General features: G+C 44.5%; 1 protein-coding gene and 1 long non-coding RNA gene across 4 annotated transcripts in view; one reads left to right on the top strand and one right to left on the bottom strand.

Annotated features, from left to right (window-relative positions):
• Window positions 1-5,273, bottom strand: part of LOC135176375 (uncharacterized) — a 34,549-nt gene extending 29,276 nt beyond the window's left edge. For both annotated transcript variants that reach the window (XR_010302618.1, XR_010302619.1), the window contains exon 1: window positions 5,183-5,273. This is a non-coding gene — a long non-coding RNA (uncharacterized LOC135176375). The remainder of the gene's footprint in view (window positions 1-5,182) is intronic.
• PPIF (peptidylprolyl isomerase F) lies at window positions 5,206-12,006 on the top strand. Of its 2 annotated transcripts, none has more exons than XM_064145455.1 (6): window positions 5,206-5,385; window positions 7,393-7,423; window positions 8,413-8,501; window positions 10,093-10,189; window positions 10,914-10,989; window positions 11,396-12,006. In XM_064145455.1, exons 1-6 carry the CDS (start codon window positions 5,206-5,208, stop codon window positions 11,529-11,531), a joined length of 609 nt encoding a protein of 202 aa, XP_064001525.1. In that variant the 3' UTR covers window positions 11,532-12,006. The 2 variants fall into 2 exon arrangements, with proteins under 2 accessions (XP_064001525.1, XP_064001526.1); XM_064145456.1 differs by lacking the exon at window positions 5,206-5,385 and adding an exon at window positions 6,298-6,387.
• Window positions 12,007-17,536: the final 5,530 nt, after the last annotated feature.

The following is a 17,536-nucleotide window of genomic DNA, read 5'->3' as shown; positions in this document are numbered from 1 at the left end:
ATTTCACACTGCAATCACTTAGTATAATGGAAAGGTTTTTTACCATCTCACCTACACTCTAGTCCCCATTCATAAATAAATGCATATCACAGACACAGATCACAGAAATCCTTTCCAGCTCTCAACTCATCTTCTAGCTTATCCAAAACCTTTAAGAAAAAAAAATATGCTGTGTTTTGAAGTACAGCATTTCCAGGCTCTGTAGGTGGAGGGAGGAAATGCCCGCTGCAAATTCCTGCTCTCCCCACTTAAAATCAAGGTGAGTCCCTGTATGATTTTTCTCTACCAACAGTCCAGACCAGCAGCATCCTTGAGATAGCTAGGTCCCAGATGTGCAAAGACTCTTAAAATCAATGTGAAAATCAATGTCAAGGGAATTCCCTCTATCATAGTATCAAGTCATGTTCATGTGAAATCTACTTAGCTGTAGATTGCTGCAGCTGATATTTGAGGTTTTATTTGCCCCCATGAAGAGCATACCAAAGCCTGCCAAAAACGACGTGAGTCGCATGTAGTCGCATTTTGCAGCTGATGGGTTGCAAAATGTGATCTTACCACAGCTGCCAAGATCGATCCAACAGCAGCAATCCAAGTTTCAATTCATACACTTAACCCAGGTTCCTGTGTCACAGACAAGTGGGCACACAGTCAGACAGTTGGAATCAAGAAAGTGTAACACCTTTGTACCAGAGCTATGTCTGTCTGCTGAGGGGTAACCATATCAAGACCCCTGAAATAAAAATCCCCAAATTTAGGTCATGTTTCAAACATTTATTCCTTCTAGTTCATTAGAAGAATCACTTCACCAGCACCCTCGTTTCCTGTCCATCTTGGCAGAATGGTGGTAGTATTTCAGTTACTTCATGGTCATGTTTGTGAAGATTTGTACGCAGTATATCAATATGAGACACCATCATTGTATCATTTAAGGTTGTTTCTCAGCTAGGACACAAGAAGGTTTCTTTCATAGATGAGTTTCTAAAAATACCTACTTACAAACACACATCAAAATGTTACTCCTTGTTTATTCATCTGTAACCTTTATACTTGCAATGCTTTGGTTGTGCCCCACCTATCTATTGAGACTGAAGGGAGCAAAAGAGGATGATGAAATCTGTAGACAGATATTCAGCTTGATGGCTCTGCTGAAACATCTGTCTTGATTTTAGTCTGTGCCACCACATTCTGCTGCCTGCCTTGTGCAGTACAGCACAGGCACCAGGCACATGTGTTTTCTAGCCCAATGTAGAATCTTTATCAGATGTGTTCAAAATACTTCTCAAATCATTTCAGTTTGCAGAGCTAGCTCCAAGCCTTCTTTGGTAGTCTTTGGGGTGATCTTTGACAGAGTTTTTAGAACATTTTCCCTCTTCTTTTTGTAGCCTGATCTGTGTAAATCACAAGTTTTAAAACTCTCTGTGTGAGTTTGAAGTCATTTGACTTGTGCAAGAGCAGACCATAATGAGTGATTTAGTAGCTTCACTGCATAAGCTTAGAGACCACAATTCAGTCCATATTCACAGATAAAAAGAAACCACTGTGAAAGAAAGCAAAGTGTTTTGCTTTCTTACTGAGGCCTAAAAGTGAGGAAAGCTGCATTGTTTGCTCTACCAAAGACACCTGTGAACAGTTCAAAGTTGTTTTGCTCAGGATTCCAAGTGTGAAATCATAGAATTACCCAGGCTGGAAGAGACCTCCAACATCATCCAGTCCAACCTAGCACCCAGCCCTAGCCAGTCACCTAGACCATGGCACTAAGTGCCTCATCCAGGCTTTGCTTGAACACCTCCAAAGATGGTGACTCCACCACCTCCCTGGGCAGCCCATTCCAATGCCAGTCACTCTCTCTGGCAACAACTTCCTCCTACCATCCAGCCTAGACCTCCCCCGGCACCACTTGAGACTGTGTCCCCTTGTTCTGTTGCTGGTTGCCTGGCAGAAGAGACCAACCCCACCTGTCTACAGCCTCCCTTCAGGTAGTTGTAGACAGCAGTGAGGTCACCTCTGAGCCTCCTCTTCTGCAGGCTAAACAACCCCCAGCTCCCTCAGCTTCTCCTCATAGGGCTGTGTTCCAGGCCCCTCACCAGCTTTGTTGCCCTTCTCTGGACATGTTCCAGTATCTCATCATCTCTCTTGAATTTAGGGACCCAGAACTGGACACAATACTCAAGGTGTGGCCTGACCAGTGTTGATGCAGCGGAAGAATAACCTCCCTTGTCCTACTGGCCACACTGTTCCTGATGCAGGCCAGGATGCCATTGGCTCTCTTGGCCACCTGGGCACACTGCTGCCTGATGTTCAGCCTACTTTCTTCCCTTTCTTCCTGGCTGCTCTCCAGCCACTCTGCCCCCAGCCTGTAGTGTTGCTTGGGGTTGTTGTGGCCAAAGTAATGAACCCTGTACTTGACCTTGTTAAATCTCATCCCATTGGCCTCTGCCTACCCATCCAGCCTGTCAAGGTCCCTCTGCAGGGCTCTCTTATCCTCCATCAGATCAACACCTGGTCCTAGCTTGGTGTCATCTGCAAAGTTGTTGATGATGGACTCAATCCCCTGAAAACGACCAGGTCCAGCACTGATCCCTGGGGGATACCACTAGTGACCGAAAGGTGTTTTCTTATGCTCATTGTTCACCCCTGTCTTGGATCTGTGCAAAGATCCCCTCATCTCAAAAAAATCCATAAAAGTGGAAAAAGCTTCGAGAAGGGCAGTAAAGATGATCCCAAAGACATTGAACATCCTTCTTATAAATGATAATTGAGTTGACTGTGACTTCTAAGTCTTGAAAATAAATGACTGTGATAAGATGCAGGTTTAAAACATGCATATTATGACAAAGGTGGACATCACTCAATTTTTCACCTCTAGAGCAAGAAATAGGACGCATTAGCTGAAGTTAGTGTAAGCACTACTCAAAACAAACGGATTCTTCATGCACTGTGCAGCAGGCTTGTGGAAGGACAGCTTACAGCCAAGGAAGACAGATAAGAGTTGAGACTGATCCACTGAGTGGATAAGCACACAGAAGAGAAAAAAAAAAAAAAAGATTGTGATGTATCAAAGTCACATCCAAGTCAGGAAGTTCTCTGAAATGAAAGCAGTTGGAGGCTGAAAGTGCACTGGCCTATATAACACGCACCTGTTTCAGCATTCTTTTGCAAAAGGATTTCAGACAAGATGGACCCTTTGGCATAGCCTAAAATAGTTGTGTAGATATAAAGCAATGGTACATGCTATAGCCACCCTTATAATCCCATCAACTATTGAATTGCTGTCTCAAAACTCTTAACTTGCTAAATTTACCCTTGATACCCTTCCATTTAACAGGCATCAAGTATAGGGGTCTCTGTACTGTGTATCTGAAAAGTGGTGTTCACCTAGGATTTCTAAGTTATCTGTATGTTGTAGTTCTGTCCTGAATTCTGTGGTCACAGCAGTGCCTTGATTGACAGCTTTCTGATGATTCAGCTTGACAAAATTGAAACTTTACTATTCCTCACCTAGGGGCTTTTGTGTGATTCTGTCATATGTTATTACATAGCTGCATTACTCTACCCTTCATTAGAATAACTTAATTTATAATTCAAGGAACATGAAAATTACAGATGCTTAACTACTAGAATCACCCTTTTCTTTGATTTCATTAAGAATCACTTTAGGAGCTGCTTTCCCACATTTGAGAACTATAATTTTTAACAAAGTTAGCATGTAGTACTGTAACTAAACGATACTTAGTTTTGCAGACTTACTGCCTTAAAATAATCTCTGTAAAACTAGATATATTTTTCAGAAATGTCTTAATAGAAATCGTATTTCCATCTGGGAAGCTGAAAGAGCAGAGCAAGCAGACAGAACATCATCTATCTACAGAAGTAATTCTGCAGTGACTCAGTGGTCCTATTGTGTCCCACTCACTGCAAGGTCCTGGGCGGCCTTTGTTTCAGCTGTGATGGGGCAGGACTGTATTAGGTGTAGCACACTTGCATGAGCTTGTCATTTTCTGTTTGTTTTCAGTGAATACAAAACATTTGGCTTGCATTTGTGGTATGATTTCTGGTTGAAGAAGTGATGTTACAGTAACGGTAGGCTGTGGTTCACCTAGCAGCATGGAACTGCACCATTAGGTATTTAGGTGCAGTAAAATGCACTCAAGTGGTTTTTTGGAGACAACATTTACTGCTTTATGAAAGAGATACGTTGCTGCTGTTACAGGGGTGGAAGAGCTTTCTCTGACCTCACAGAACAGGACCAAACCAGACAGTTTGTGGTATTAAGGGTCTGAAAATCTTTTCCAAGACCTTGTACATGGAATAAGCATGGCAACCAGAAACAATTTCAAAATCACACCTGAATACTGTGATCCAAGCTCAGAGAACTAAAATGAAGTTATTTTCACGTGAAAGATGAATGATATTTCCCCATTGCTATCCACTTTTTAATCCATCAGGCAGCTTTCCTGGCAAAGCCAGTCAGGCTATGAAACAACGTCATGGGCACCCCAGGGGGTCAGTGACGCCAGAATGCCAGCACAGGTGCACCCATGTATTATGTCATGCGTCCTTAGGCAACTGCCCGGGTGCTGTTGGTGAGTAACAGTGTTACGGGCAGCCCACGGCCGCCATTTCTTCAGCGCACTCAATCACCCCACCTGTGCGCCGCCGGGGAGCGGCTCAGGCCTTCCCGCCAGGGTGCTCGCTGGGGCCTGCGGGACGAGCCCAAATGGGCCGCCTGCGATTACAGAACTTTAGAAGCTTCCTATCACTGTTGATCCCTGGATTAAGGGTCTGCGAGGAAACGTGCCAAACCAAACCCAAAACACACAAGCAGGCGAAAAACTCGTTCCAACAGCTCTGAAAAGCCGTGAGACATGAGAGGCAGCAAGAGGACGCGAGTGCCCCGTGAGGGCAGCCGGGCCTCGCAGCAGCCCCTTCTCATGGGGAACCTTTCTTTCCCGCCCGTCCCGCACCAGCCTCTGACACCCCGCAGCCGACCCGGCGCACCGCGGCCAGCGTATAGCAGCAGCTCCAGGGCGCCTGTCCCTTCGTCGCCACACAACGCCCCCGCCGCCATTTTCCCCTGCGCGCCGCCCCCAGCGGGCGTTGTGGCGGAACCCATAAAAGGCCGCGGTGGCACTGCCGCGTGTGATTTGTGTACGCGTGTGGCTCTGTGTCTGCTGTCGCTTACCTGCTTGCACGATCGCCTGAGGAATGCTGGCGCTGAGCGCCGCCCGCCGCCTGCTGCGCCCGCCCGGTGACCTGCTGCCGCCGCTGAGACTCGGCTGTGTGGGGACGAGCGGTGCCCGTGGCTGCGCGGCCGGCACGCCGAACCCGGTGGTGTACCTGGACGTGGGCGCCGATAACCAGCCGCTGGGTCGCGTGGTGCTGGAGGTAGGGGCACGCGGGCGGCCCGGGGGCCGGGGCCCAGGGGCCGGGGCGCCGCCGGTGGCGGGGCGCGCGGCCATGGCGGCCGGTCAGCCGCAAGGTCAGGGCAAGCCCGCCAGGGCGCCGGCCGGCACAGCGAGCGGTGCCGGCTGCTGGGGTTGTAGGAAAGGGACCCCCGTTGTGGGCACGAGGTGGGGTCACAGGTGGAGGTTCTCGCCAGGTACCTGGAGCCCGCCCGAGACACGGTGAGGTGGCTTTCTCCCAAGTGGGTGTCGAGCAAGGGTCAGCAGAGGTCTGGCGTGGGGCATCCGCTTTAGCGTGTGGCGGTAGGGCTTGTCTGCCTCAGCTGTGTGATGAGAGTCGTCCAGGTGTTCGGGAGGCGGCCGCCTCTGAGGTGGAGATTGGACCATGCTGAGGCTGGGAGCCTCAGAGGAAAAAAAAGGAGCCGTAGAATGAACACTGAAGCACTAAGCAGGAAAAAACCTACTTACTGAAGTGTGCTGCTGGATAGAGAGGAGTAAGCACAGTGCCAGGAGTGAGAGGGTGCCCGAAGCCCCAGCTCTGCTCAGGGGGCGCTGTGCTGCCGGTGAAGAGTTGGACCTTCGTGTGGCTGCTCAGTCCCCTGGGGTTGGACTGCCGCTGGGGCAATACACCCATAGAGTGTTTAAGCCAGGCTCCCAACTTCGTCTTGCTTTTTCCTTTCTTGTTTTTCTCTTTTTTTTTTTTTTTTTCCCCTTTTTCTTTTTTTCCCCCTTTTGTCTTTTCACCCCCTGGTAATTGTTTAAGTGCTAGTCTTAGCCTTTTTGAGGTGCTGCCACTTTAAGCTTCCTGCTTCGTGCTCATTGAAAGGCTTGCACAGCTGTGTTTGGATTGGCAGCTAGCAACCAGCTTTATCATTAAAAGTTAGGTCTCTGAAATACCCAGCTGTTTGAGGAAAGCCTGAACAGGAAAACTGCGGTACAGTCCACTCTTAGGAGAAGCACAGTAGGCACCAGGACTGGAATTCTGGTATACCACGTATCCTTAAGGCTTAGCACGTCCCTCTGGATAAATGTGTTGTGAATGGGAATGAGTGGGGACTGTGTTCCCTAACCATGTGCTGGAGAGAGTATGCTGCTTTTCTGAATTGCTACGTACTGATGGAATTCAGTGTGACCTTTTGCCACCAGTACCCAAGTGAGTTCTATATCAGTTGATTTCTTTAGATGTAGTTTATAAGGGTTTTCTCTAGAAAGGCTTTCCTTAAGGCTACATCTTGGTTAATTTGTCATCATTGAAAGCGTACACATCACTGGACACTGCCCGCTCTCTTGTTCTCAGGAGGTAGCCTTTGAGTGGGTCATAGATAAATATATTGCTGGGCAAGTTCATTATTGATCAATGAGATTTAGTAAATGGGTGGATGGTATTGTAAAAAATAGCATTAATGTCTCAATACTTATTGAGGTAGGATTTCATTTTCCTGTTGATCATTTTCATTGTGCCCTCTTCACAGAAAATCTGAGCACATTGCAGCATCTTTGGCTTTAATCTTTGGCTAAGTTGTGGTTAGATTCAGATAGAGATTACAGGCATCTGAGGAGAAGATTTTAGGGATGTAACATTAAAGTCTTGCCACAGCCATTCTGTTTCTAGGTGTCTGCTGCTGTCCGCTGTCATGATATGGACCTAAATGTGCTGGAGAGACTTCAGTCTCTCCAGTTGTATCCAGCTGATGTTGTTGTCCATCATAAAGATTCTTCTTACTACTAAATTATCATGCTGATCAATGAAGTCATTAGACTCTGCTTGAATTTTCTTTTATTAACTAACTAAAACTTACATTCAGTTATTTTTAGTTTCTAGGCAAATGCTTAGAAAATCTTAAGATGTCTGTGGAATTTTGGGTAGCTTGTGATTACAGACAGCGTGGGAAGAAGGTTCCATTTTACCAGCCTTCCATGTAGAAGTTTTTTTCTACCTATGTATGAAAAAGCTGACTTAGTAATTTGTTTGTTTATTTTTCTTTAACAGCTGAAAGCTGATGTGGTTCCAAAGACAGCAGGTAAGGTAGCATCTCCAGAATTTCTACTTTTTAAGGTTGAGAATGTGATTTCCATGTACTTTTTAGAAACTATTTCCATGTGCCATCCCCATTTGTTGAATAGAGTAATATGATAGGAACTTTGTCCAAACAGTGCTAGTGAGAAGTTACAATTTGTCAGTGTTCCAAATAGCTCTATTTTGTAATTTGTGCCAACAGTACAGTCCATAACTTCGCTTATCAGTGGTGAATAAATATGTCTAAGAACATATTGCTTTGCCTCAAAGTCAAACCTCTGAACCAAATGGGTGTCTCTGTTTTCAGAGAGCACATAAAGTTTTTTTTTCCTGGTCCCTGGCTGATCAGTGAACTGATTTCTAGTTACAGAGTTTTTGTGTGTTATCACGTGCTTCCTTCCTCATCTGCTTATTTAGTGGTTCTGAAAGCTTGATTTTTTTCTTTCATTTCCCAGTAGATGACTATTCTGACACTCCTCCCCCCAAAAAAACCCAACAAAACACCACCAAAGTAACTAACAGACAAAATACAACCAACCAACACGCCAAACAAACAAACCCAACCCCAGCCAACACAACAAAGCAAAGATAAAAAAGAGGAGAATGGGATCATGTTCATAATTGCTATAGGTAATGAAGGCATGAAAGTGAGAAAATGAAATCACTGGCTTCGGTGTGGTGGGTTTGAGGAAGTGAGGATGTTGCAGTTAAGACATAACAGCAAAGTAGAAGAGAAAAAAAGATGGAAGAGAGTTGCATCTGTGCTCTCTTCTGAGGTTAAACAGGCTGTGTTTCCTTAGGTTTGTAGCAGAAGGGCTTTTAAGCCATGGAAACAACTACCAAATCAATAATAATGTAAAGATACTTCAAAAATTTTAAAGAGTGAACTGAAGCTGTAGTTTTGAAGTTTGAGCTGGGAGCATCATCTGCTTGTGTTTGTTTGTATTATGTATCATGTATGGTAGTGGGATACTTTATGCTTTGCTTTCACAGAAAACTTCAGAGCTCTTTGTACTGGTGAAAAAGGATTTGGGTATAAAGGATCCACTTTCCACAGAGTGATTCCTTCATTTATGTGCCAGGTAAATCTGTTTATTTGTTTACTATGTGTAGACTATTTAAACTGGCTTACAGCTGTCTGCTTTTGTACAGCAGCGTACTTTAGTGTGGGGCCTATTTGGCAAAGCAGCACTTGCTGGGGAGAAACATTTGTGGGTAGAATGACAATCAGCTTTGTGTTCTAAGCAAGCTAAAGAAAACAACATGTCTATTCTTTATCCCTAATAGAATGATCTGTTTGCAATAAGAGAATGTGAGGGTTTTTTCAAATATTTTTTCTCCAAACTTTTTTCTGATGTAGAGGAAAGCAGGGAACCAAAAGGGTTGATGTGTGTCAGTTTTTGAGATTAAGTGGGATTTGTTTGATTTAAAAGATGTATTTTTCAAAATTCTGAATTAAAGTCCACACAGGTTAGCAATTTTTTCTTAAACAGCCACAACATAAAAGTGAAAACAGCCTTTTCAAAAGCTTTTTTTCTGCTGTCCATGGCAGATGAGCAGGATTTTGGCTGCTGTAGGGCACTGTATTACATGGTTTCTGGTGGTCCTCTCTTTCCTAAGATACATTGTAAGAGCACTGCATCGTAGAATAGCCGTTAAGCAAAAATAAAATTGAAATAAAGGTGGTAGTAAGCATGATTTGTTTGTAAATGGTGATTACAATGGTCCTCCCTGCACTTTTTTTAAAGCTAAAAAATACAGCTGTCAGACCTGTTCTCTTGCCTTTGAAATACAAACTAAGGTTTTGTGAACATGACAAAAGAGGCAAAAAGTCTTCATTCCATCACTGATTTGTGTGAGTCCTTTCTCCTTGCCTCACTGGTTTGTCCCCACCTGAAGTGAGAATATTAGGTGTTTGAAACCACAGTACAGTAAGATTGTCAATTGATGTTTAGGAATTAGTTGGTACTTGTTAATAAAGTGGAAACACTTGCACAGGTTTCAGACACCTTACAGTAAGAGGAAACAGTAGAAACTGTCCCACTTGTTGAGATGGATTGTTCATATGATTCAGGCAATTGGTATAGCCTAATTGGAGGTTATCATACCCAGGACGTGACAATTCAGGTGCCTACACATGGCGTGTGGCATGCAGGGCATACTTCTGGGACTGCGTAACAGTAGCTGTAACACCTCTTGTGATAGATTGCTCAGGGTGAGAGTGCACAGATGAACATCACATGAAATACTTGTTAGGTACAAGCTCTTTGCTGGCACAAGTGGTGTTGTTTCTGAAAGGGGAGATGGCATGTTGCTGGAAGCAGTGTTTAGTAGCCACCTTTGTGAGTTGCTGTGGCTGCTGGTGGGGTTTTTTCAGTTTTGTGTGTCTAGCCTAAGACACACAAGCAAGCCTGGTAACACGCACAAAGGTGGTTGGTGCAAATGTCACTGTCAGCAACACCTGGAGCAGAAATTTACATTTAGCTTGATTGTGTCTTCATCTAGTTGTGTGGTTTTAAATCCTTATGTGGCCATACTCATTCTTAACCTGAAGAAAATGTACTGATTTTATTACTTTTGAACTGGGAGAAGTGAGTATGTTATCAATACAGTGACTTCTGCTGTAAAGTAATACTTGTGTGCCAGTGAAGTTGACAGCTGTTTCTGTTCCAGGGTGGTGACTTTACAAATCACAATGGAACTGGTGGAAAATCCATTTATGGCAGTAGATTTCCAGATGAAAATTTTGTGCTTAAGCACGTTGGACCTGGTAAATAAATATATTTCTACCTTCTGATGATGATAACCTATAATGAAGCATTGCTTATAAAGCTTTATTAAAAAAAAACCAACAAACTTGGTACTTAGAAAGTCTAACAATGCATTGTCCCTGGCCTGTGTTTATTTGTGCAGACTGCTGTACAAATACAAGTCAGCCTGAAAAGGGTGACATTGCTACTCTTGATCTTACTATAGAAAGCACTGTGCAAAATAAAGTATGGGGTTTTTGTGTTTTGCTTAGAAATTCTTCCCAAGTCAGATTATTACTCTTTTATAAGTCGTAGGCTTCAATTTTACTCGGATGATTACTGCAAAAGTGAAACAAAGTGTTCTAGGATTTCTTATTTACTAAGTAACACAGTTGCACCCTTTCATGATCAAATTAAACCTGGAGAAAGTAAAGGAAAAGGCATACATGAGAACTGCATCAGAAGAAACTACTGCTGCTGCTGCACCACAGCAGATAGCCTTATGTTAATCACGTTCAGGATATGTACAACTAATTGCATTACTAACATTCTTGCTGCAGAGAGAAGGGAGGATGGGCTGGAGGTGACTGTCAAAGACGTGAAGTTGTTATTAAAATTTGGAGACAATGTGACACTATTGCATCTCCAGTCTGTCCAACTTTAGTCTATATATGTAGAGGAGAATTGTCTTTCCCACTCCATGCATGTTAAACCTAATCTAATACACTGCTGCTGCTCTTGTAGGTGTTCTTTCAATGGCCAATGCAGGACCCAATACAAACGGATCTCAGTTCTTCATTTGCACTGCAAAAACTGACTGGTAGGTTCTCAGGCCTGTCTGTAAACCTGACGAATTGATGCCTGCATTCCCAGAGAGTTTGGGGTGCTCCTTTGATTGTGGGCTGATGGGATTTGGTTTGCTTTGGGTTTGTCATGTTTGGGTTTTTTAAATGGCCAAATTGCTTGACTCACAATGGAAAATGCACTTGGTGCTTAGTTGAGGGAGGGAAGAGCTGTAAGAGTAATGAGGCCACGATCCCTCAGAATGCTTCTAAGGTCTGGAACCAAAAGTATTTTGTGTCGCTTGTAGAGCAGTTGTGCCTTTGTCCTACAGTTGGTTAGGGGTGAGAGCTATGAAGATCTTCTGACATCCCTTTACTGAGCTCAGTTTGTTTCAGTCTTTATGTTGTTTTAAATAAAACTGCCTTTGTTTATTTGTTTTACAGGCTAGATGGAAAACATGTTGTATTTGGGCATGTGAAGGAAGGAATGGATGTTGTGAAAAAAATTGAGAGCTTTGGTTCCAAGACTGGAAAAACCTCCAAAAAGATTGTCATTACTGACTGTGGACAGTTGTCCTAGCCTTTTGCCTAACCTTTCAGGACGATTTTGATGCTGTGAAATATGAATCAAAAAACCCCAAACATTTCTGGTCCCATGAGTAGCACTTATGGAACCATATTTTCTATTTAACTTGGTCCAACCTTAATACTTATTTTAACAATATTGATTAAAAATATAAACCAGTAACTGAAATGTTTGACCTGATCTACTTTGGTAGTCACACTGATGTGGCAGAGTCCCATGGCATTCTGAAAGAAACAGCACCAGAGCACATCTGACCACAGTGCTGAGACTGTTCTTAATGTTTGGATGTTTCAGGTGTTCTAATCAGTGGTGGAGTTTGCAACTCAATGTTCTGCAGTGGGAGAGTAGGCATAGATTGAGAAATATGTGTTTCCTTTGGTGCTAATAAACACCTGTTGTACATCTTGTTTGGAGAAATAATGCTAACAAGTGCTTTCAAGACTGTCTGCAACATGACTGTCACACGTTTTCTTGTGTCTTAATTTTAGTCTATCCAATAGAATTAATGTGCAGTTGTGGGCTTTTAAAATCATTCTGGTTTAATTTTTGTTTGGGTTTGTTGGTTTGGTTTTTTTTTTCATTTTGCTTTGGTTTTGTTTTAGTAGCATCAGACCACTGTTTAAACTCTACCATACCTTGCTTCAGTTGAGTGATTTGAAGGGCATTAGTTTGAGTTACCTTAACTACTAGAGCTCTGCCTGGGCAATAAGACCACAAATCAGCCAAAAGATCATGGGGCTTTTTTATTATGCAACTGTGAAATTACTTGAAGTGCAGCTCTGCTCTGAGATCTGGTCTTGTAAGGAGTACAGCAGTTCTCAACAGACAGCCTGTTTTTGCACCTTGAGGATGTAGTGAGCTTGCTTGAGTAAGAGGTTTCATGCCTTTTTTGTCCTGTTGATTCTGTGAAGTCAGCTCACCTTGCCTTGGGTGTTACTTGAATTGCACATCATCATTGTAAGTCAGAATTTATCACCATGAAATCACAAGGCAAAATCATTATTGTTGTGTTTGATGTACAAGGAGGAAATAATTCAGCTGATCATGTGAATACATTTTGTTTGTATCAACCAGTACATTTTATGCAGAGTGCCTGAGCAATAGCAAATGGTGGAACCTCACAACATAACCTTTAGAATCACTAAGGCAGTAAAATACCAATGCTTGACTGAGCTTTGTGCAATAATCTTACTACTGAAGAGAAAATAAAATGTGAATTTCCTACCATTGCATTCTGATAATGTGTGGCTTTAAAAACTGTTTTGCACTGAATTTTTTTTTCCACTGAGGGCTGCCTTTTTGTGTGTACGAGGTAGTATCTGGAGTGTAATTTTGTGTTAAAAACAGAATTGAAAAGCTTTTACTTCTTTCCACTATTTCATCTTTCTTTGTTGCCTTTTTTTTTTTGTGCTGGTTTACCTTATTTCAGTTTGATAGAATATTTTGTTGTGTGTATGTTCTCTTAATCTGTGTATGAAAAATAATTGAAAATTAAATACAATTCTACACACACCCACCCCAAAACAAAAAAAGTGTTCCTTTCTTAAATATGACTGCACAGTTATTTGCTGGAGCCTGTTGTGTTTTACTGGTGCTGATTTGTTCTACCACTTTGCAGTGGGTCTGATTCATAGTGTTCAGAGATAACAGCCAGCAAGAGACAGGGTATTGGTGCCAGCTTTGCCTTTCACTAGTGAATGTAAAACACCTGCTGTTTGGATAGTGGTCCAGGTTTTGAGACGTGTTTCTTGTCCGATTTACTCCATCAATTTGCAGAGATGGGGAACTGAATTTATTGGGAGGTTTTTTAATTCCTGATTTTGATTTTGACAAGTTGGTAGACAATTGAGGAAAAGTTCCTTTTTGCTGTGTGATCCAAGATGACCTTAAGAATTTACCCAGAATGGTGGCTATCAGTAGTATTTTAGACTGGAGAGCCCAATGAAAGCTGCTTTGCTACAACCACTCCCATTTTCTCAGAACTGTGTTAGGCCTGAAGTCCTAGTGTGCATGGTGTAGTGATGTGGTACATGCAGCTGTGGCTTCTAAAGGCACCTTTGTACCCTGACTTCTGAAATGTGGGAGCCAAAATTTTCCATCACAGCTCACACATACATACTGAGGCCTGCAGAGTCGCTGTGATCAATAATACTGGTTGCAGGGTCTCGATGGGGCTGGCTTTGGTTTCCAGGTGCCACTAGTCCGCATACTGTCCTCTGCTGAAAGAGAAGTTTTTTGCTTGAGTGTTCAGAGTGGTGTAACATGCTTCTTAAATGTTTTGACAGACCAAACAGGTCAATCACTTAATGGTCTTAATATAAAAGTATCTTTCTAAAAACGGGGGTTTAGGGTTTTCTTGTTTTCCTTCCCTCTTCCTTGAAAAAGAAAAGGCACAGGGCAATATTTCAGTGTAGGTCTTGCATCCTGCACCATTGCAAGAGCATTCCTGTGCTGGAACAGCACACCTACAGCTGAAGTATGCCAAATCTGATTTTAAGAGGTAGTTGTGGCACCACAGGCAAGGGTCAGAGGACCTCAGCATTCTGGATGGCTGGCCACAGCCATCTGTGGTTGTGTGACTGACAGTCAACTTTCCTGCCCAACCTAAACTCAGAACTGCAGTTCCTTGGGAAAATGCCCAAAATGATGTGTTTAAATACATTTAGCTGTTAACTGGACGCTTTCCATGTCTCCTCCTGGTAAAAAGCATTGAGCTTAAAGGGGTTCAGTATATAGTTGGCTTCAAAGCAGCTGAGTGATCCCAGGTAACTGAAAACACTGATGACAAACGTGGGAAACCTGCTGCCCTCCGCACTGAAGCAGAGTCTGCTTTTCCATCCCCTGCCTGCCAGCGTGTTACCTCAGCGCTGCCCCTGGCGCAGCGGCTCGGGCAGAGCTGCACCGCTGCCTCTTGGCCGAGCTGCCTGAGGGGTCCCTGCTTTCCGTGGAGCGGAGAATTAGAGCAGATCTTTTCTGTTGTGGGAATGATCGGCGTTGGAATTGCTCGGGTTTTACCCCGCGGTCTGGTAATTGGCCAGTTGGGTCTGACCCTCGGCTGCTGCCACTGATCAGACCGGGGCTTGGCTCTCCCTGGCCGATGGCGGCTCTTGGCGCCCGGATCCCGCCGATTTCCCGCGCTTGCCGGCGGCCTGCGCTGTGGGCTGCGGTGGCTGCCCGCCTCCCCGCCCGGCTCCGCCGAGCTCGCCGTTGTCGCGCTGCCCAGGAGGTGGCACCACAGGACGCCTCATTGCCCTGGCGCTGGCGCCGTTGGCAGTGTCCCCTTTTCCTTAACCACAGCGGATCGCGAAGCTGCGCTGCCTTCAGGTGAGAAACAGGCGGAGTTGCAGCAGTGCTGGTAACGAACCGTCCTTTGCGGCTGCCCTGAAGTCAGACGTGCATTTAGCTGCTCCTGGAGTACCCAGAGCTGCCGCTGCGTAGTTCGCTGGGTGCGAGGAGCTGCTTCAGTTTCCGCGAGTTGAGTGCCGCATCAGCGAAGTGCAGTCTTTCCTAAGCACAGCCGTACCTTGCCGTCATCTGTGGCTTTCTGAGGTGCAACAGAAGCTGTTAAAATGGAATCTGTCATCTGAAACACATTTTTGAGGGGGACTACTGGTTAGAAATCTTGTACAACTCTGAGAGGTGACAGAAGAGACAGAAAGGTGTTCACTGTGAAGCTGTGGCTCTGAGATGAGCCGAGGGATGGCAGGTGTACTGTTGTCACCTGGATGTTTAGCGTGAATCAATGGTGGCACGTCTGGGCTGCCTCTAGCATGAGGCATCAGTACCTCAGAAAATGACCTGCAGGCTGAGCTTCACGATGGCTACCACTGATGTACTTCCAAACGCAAGATGAGTAAGAAATAAGATTCTTGGAGGGCACCCTTAGGTAAATGGCAAAGAAATACCCACAGAAAAACAAAAAAGCAGAATTTCCATTTCAAAGTTGTTTCAACAAACACAAATATTTTTGTTTAGTCTCATGTTTTAATTATTTGTTCCAGCTTTTGTGCTTAGATAAATTGCTTTCTTCAGTGCTAGACTGAGGCAGTGTATTTTTGTTTATAAAGTTTAGATGCTTTGAAGTCCAGACGTTGGAGGATGGAAATGTTTTGTAGTTGGACAGACACTTTCTACCTAGTTCAGACCTAAAGAGGCTAAAAAGGCATTGACCTTCAAGTTGGAAAACTTCAAATCTTGAGGTGCAGGTTTTTGCATGAGCCAGCTGATTGCAGGTGAGCTTTGACCCAGAAATTTCACATCTCAAAACGTTTGTTTGTTGGACTATCAGAACTGAAAACTGAACCTTGGCAGCAATTGTCCTGAGCCTTAATAGTTCCAGTTACCAGCTTTCTGATTTTTCCAATGCAGTTCTGGATGTGCCTTTTCCATGCTTTCCTGCCTCCTCTGCAGTCCCTGTGTCTGCCAGGGGCTGCTGCTCGGGTTGCTGCAGCCACTCAGAGCCTGCATCATGCATTAGCTATGGGTGAACTGCCAGAATGTGGGAGAGAAAAGAGCCACGACACTGTGAAAGTATGAGCACCACTCTGATGTAACCTCTTTCCCTTGGCATTGATTAAGGCCTTGCAAGCATAGCTGTGCCATGCTGCTGGCTGCACCTGCCTCCCTCCCTGGACATAATTTTCTTCCTGGCAGAAGGAACCTGCATAGAGTTTGCTTCATGAGAACAAAAATGTTTTCCCAACAGTACTCGCTCAGCTGGGTGAGGACAGATGGAGGCAGATGAAGATTAGCAGTGCTTTTGGTTTTTTTTTCTTCTCCCCAAAATCTCCAAGAGGAAGAACTTCCACTCATGCACAAGGTCACCCATCATGACCTGACACGTTGGAGAGGTGTGCTTGGGGAAGCTGTAGGACAGAAAGGCTGCACCTCCTGGAAGCTCATGACTCACTGCTTTGGAATGCAAAGAGGAGCAAAGAAGTGAGTTCTGTCAGAGCTGAGGCCAACTGTGTTATGGACTGCCAAGGATGTGATTTAAGAATCAGGATGCAGGAGGATCTTCACTGCAAGCTGTAAGTGGTTGAAGATGAAAGGTCTTGGAGTCAATTGCCTGTGGAGAAAGTTGCTGCAGAGGACTCAGTATCTGCTGCCTGTTCTGACAGTGATGAAGGAGATATCGTGGGACATAGTTGGGAAATAAAGTATTGCTGCTCTTTTTTCACTTGAGTTCAGTGCAATCATACCAGGGGTTAATGGAGACTCCAAATTGCTTGCTGTTTATTAGCCAGCGAAGGGAACAAACCCCTAACATTTGGTCATCACTGAGACTGAAGAACTTCGAGAAGTTACTCAGCAGCACAGCTCATCATCTCTCAGGAATTCAGCAAAGCATTCAGGTCCTAAAGGCTCTGGAAATAAGCAGCACAAAGGAGCAGGTAAACAGACTTTGAGCTTTAAAACTGCTTCCCCAGTCTGCTTATCCTCAGTGGACAATTCTTCCCCAATCTAGCCCATGCTCACTATGTATATATATTATCTTTCTGAGAGTTGAAACATAGGTTATAGGTAGTGTGTAGACGTCAGCATACCTCCAACCTAACAGCAGCCCATCCTGTGAGTGCTACAACAGGTGTGTGTTTCAGCACAGCACCTGTGTAACCACAGGGTTCAGAGAGTTTCTCTAGTTGCCCCCCACCCCCACCCCCACCCCCAAATGTGGCCATCACATCTGTGAGTTGAGTGAGCTTATGGTGAAGGGGAAGACTGAGTGACTGCCCCATGCTGCTGCTCCTCTGGGCCACCTTTAGACAGACAGGGCATTGCTGAGATCCACCCCAGCACATACCAGAATAAAATCATCCTTAGCTGGGCAGGGTGGAAGCAATGGCTGCATGGCATTTGTTCTTTATTGGGAAGCTATGTTTCTTTTCACAGCCACGTCCCAGACTTGGTAGTATGAGGTGAGCAGGTCCATGCCCCCGGGCTGGAGTGCAGGGCTGGGTAGCAGGGCTGCTGGTGTGACTCAGTCCTGCCGCAGTGGG

Source organism: Pogoniulus pusillus, chromosome 6, assembly GCF_015220805.1.
Source record: "Pogoniulus pusillus isolate bPogPus1 chromosome 6, bPogPus1.pri, whole genome shotgun sequence".
NCBI lineage: Eukaryota > Metazoa > Chordata > Aves > Piciformes > Lybiidae > Pogoniulus > Pogoniulus pusillus.
The sequence above is the reverse complement of the archived record's forward strand: the minus strand, read 5'-3'. Positions and strand labels throughout refer to the sequence as shown.

Excerpts from the sequence above, each read along its gene's own strand:
- PPIF (XM_064145455.1), top strand. The coding sequence starts at position 5,206 with ATGCTGGCGCTGAGCGCCGCCCGCCGCCTGCTGCGCCCGCCCGGTGAC. Across the intron at positions 5,386-7,392 it reads TGGGTCGCGTGGTGCTGGAG|CTGAAAGCTGATGTGGTTCC; the intron begins GTAGGGGCACGC and ends TTTCTTTAACAG. Across the intron at positions 8,502-10,092 it reads TTCCTTCATTTATGTGCCAG|GGTGGTGACTTTACAAATCA; the intron begins GTAAATCTGTTT and ends TTTCTGTTCCAG.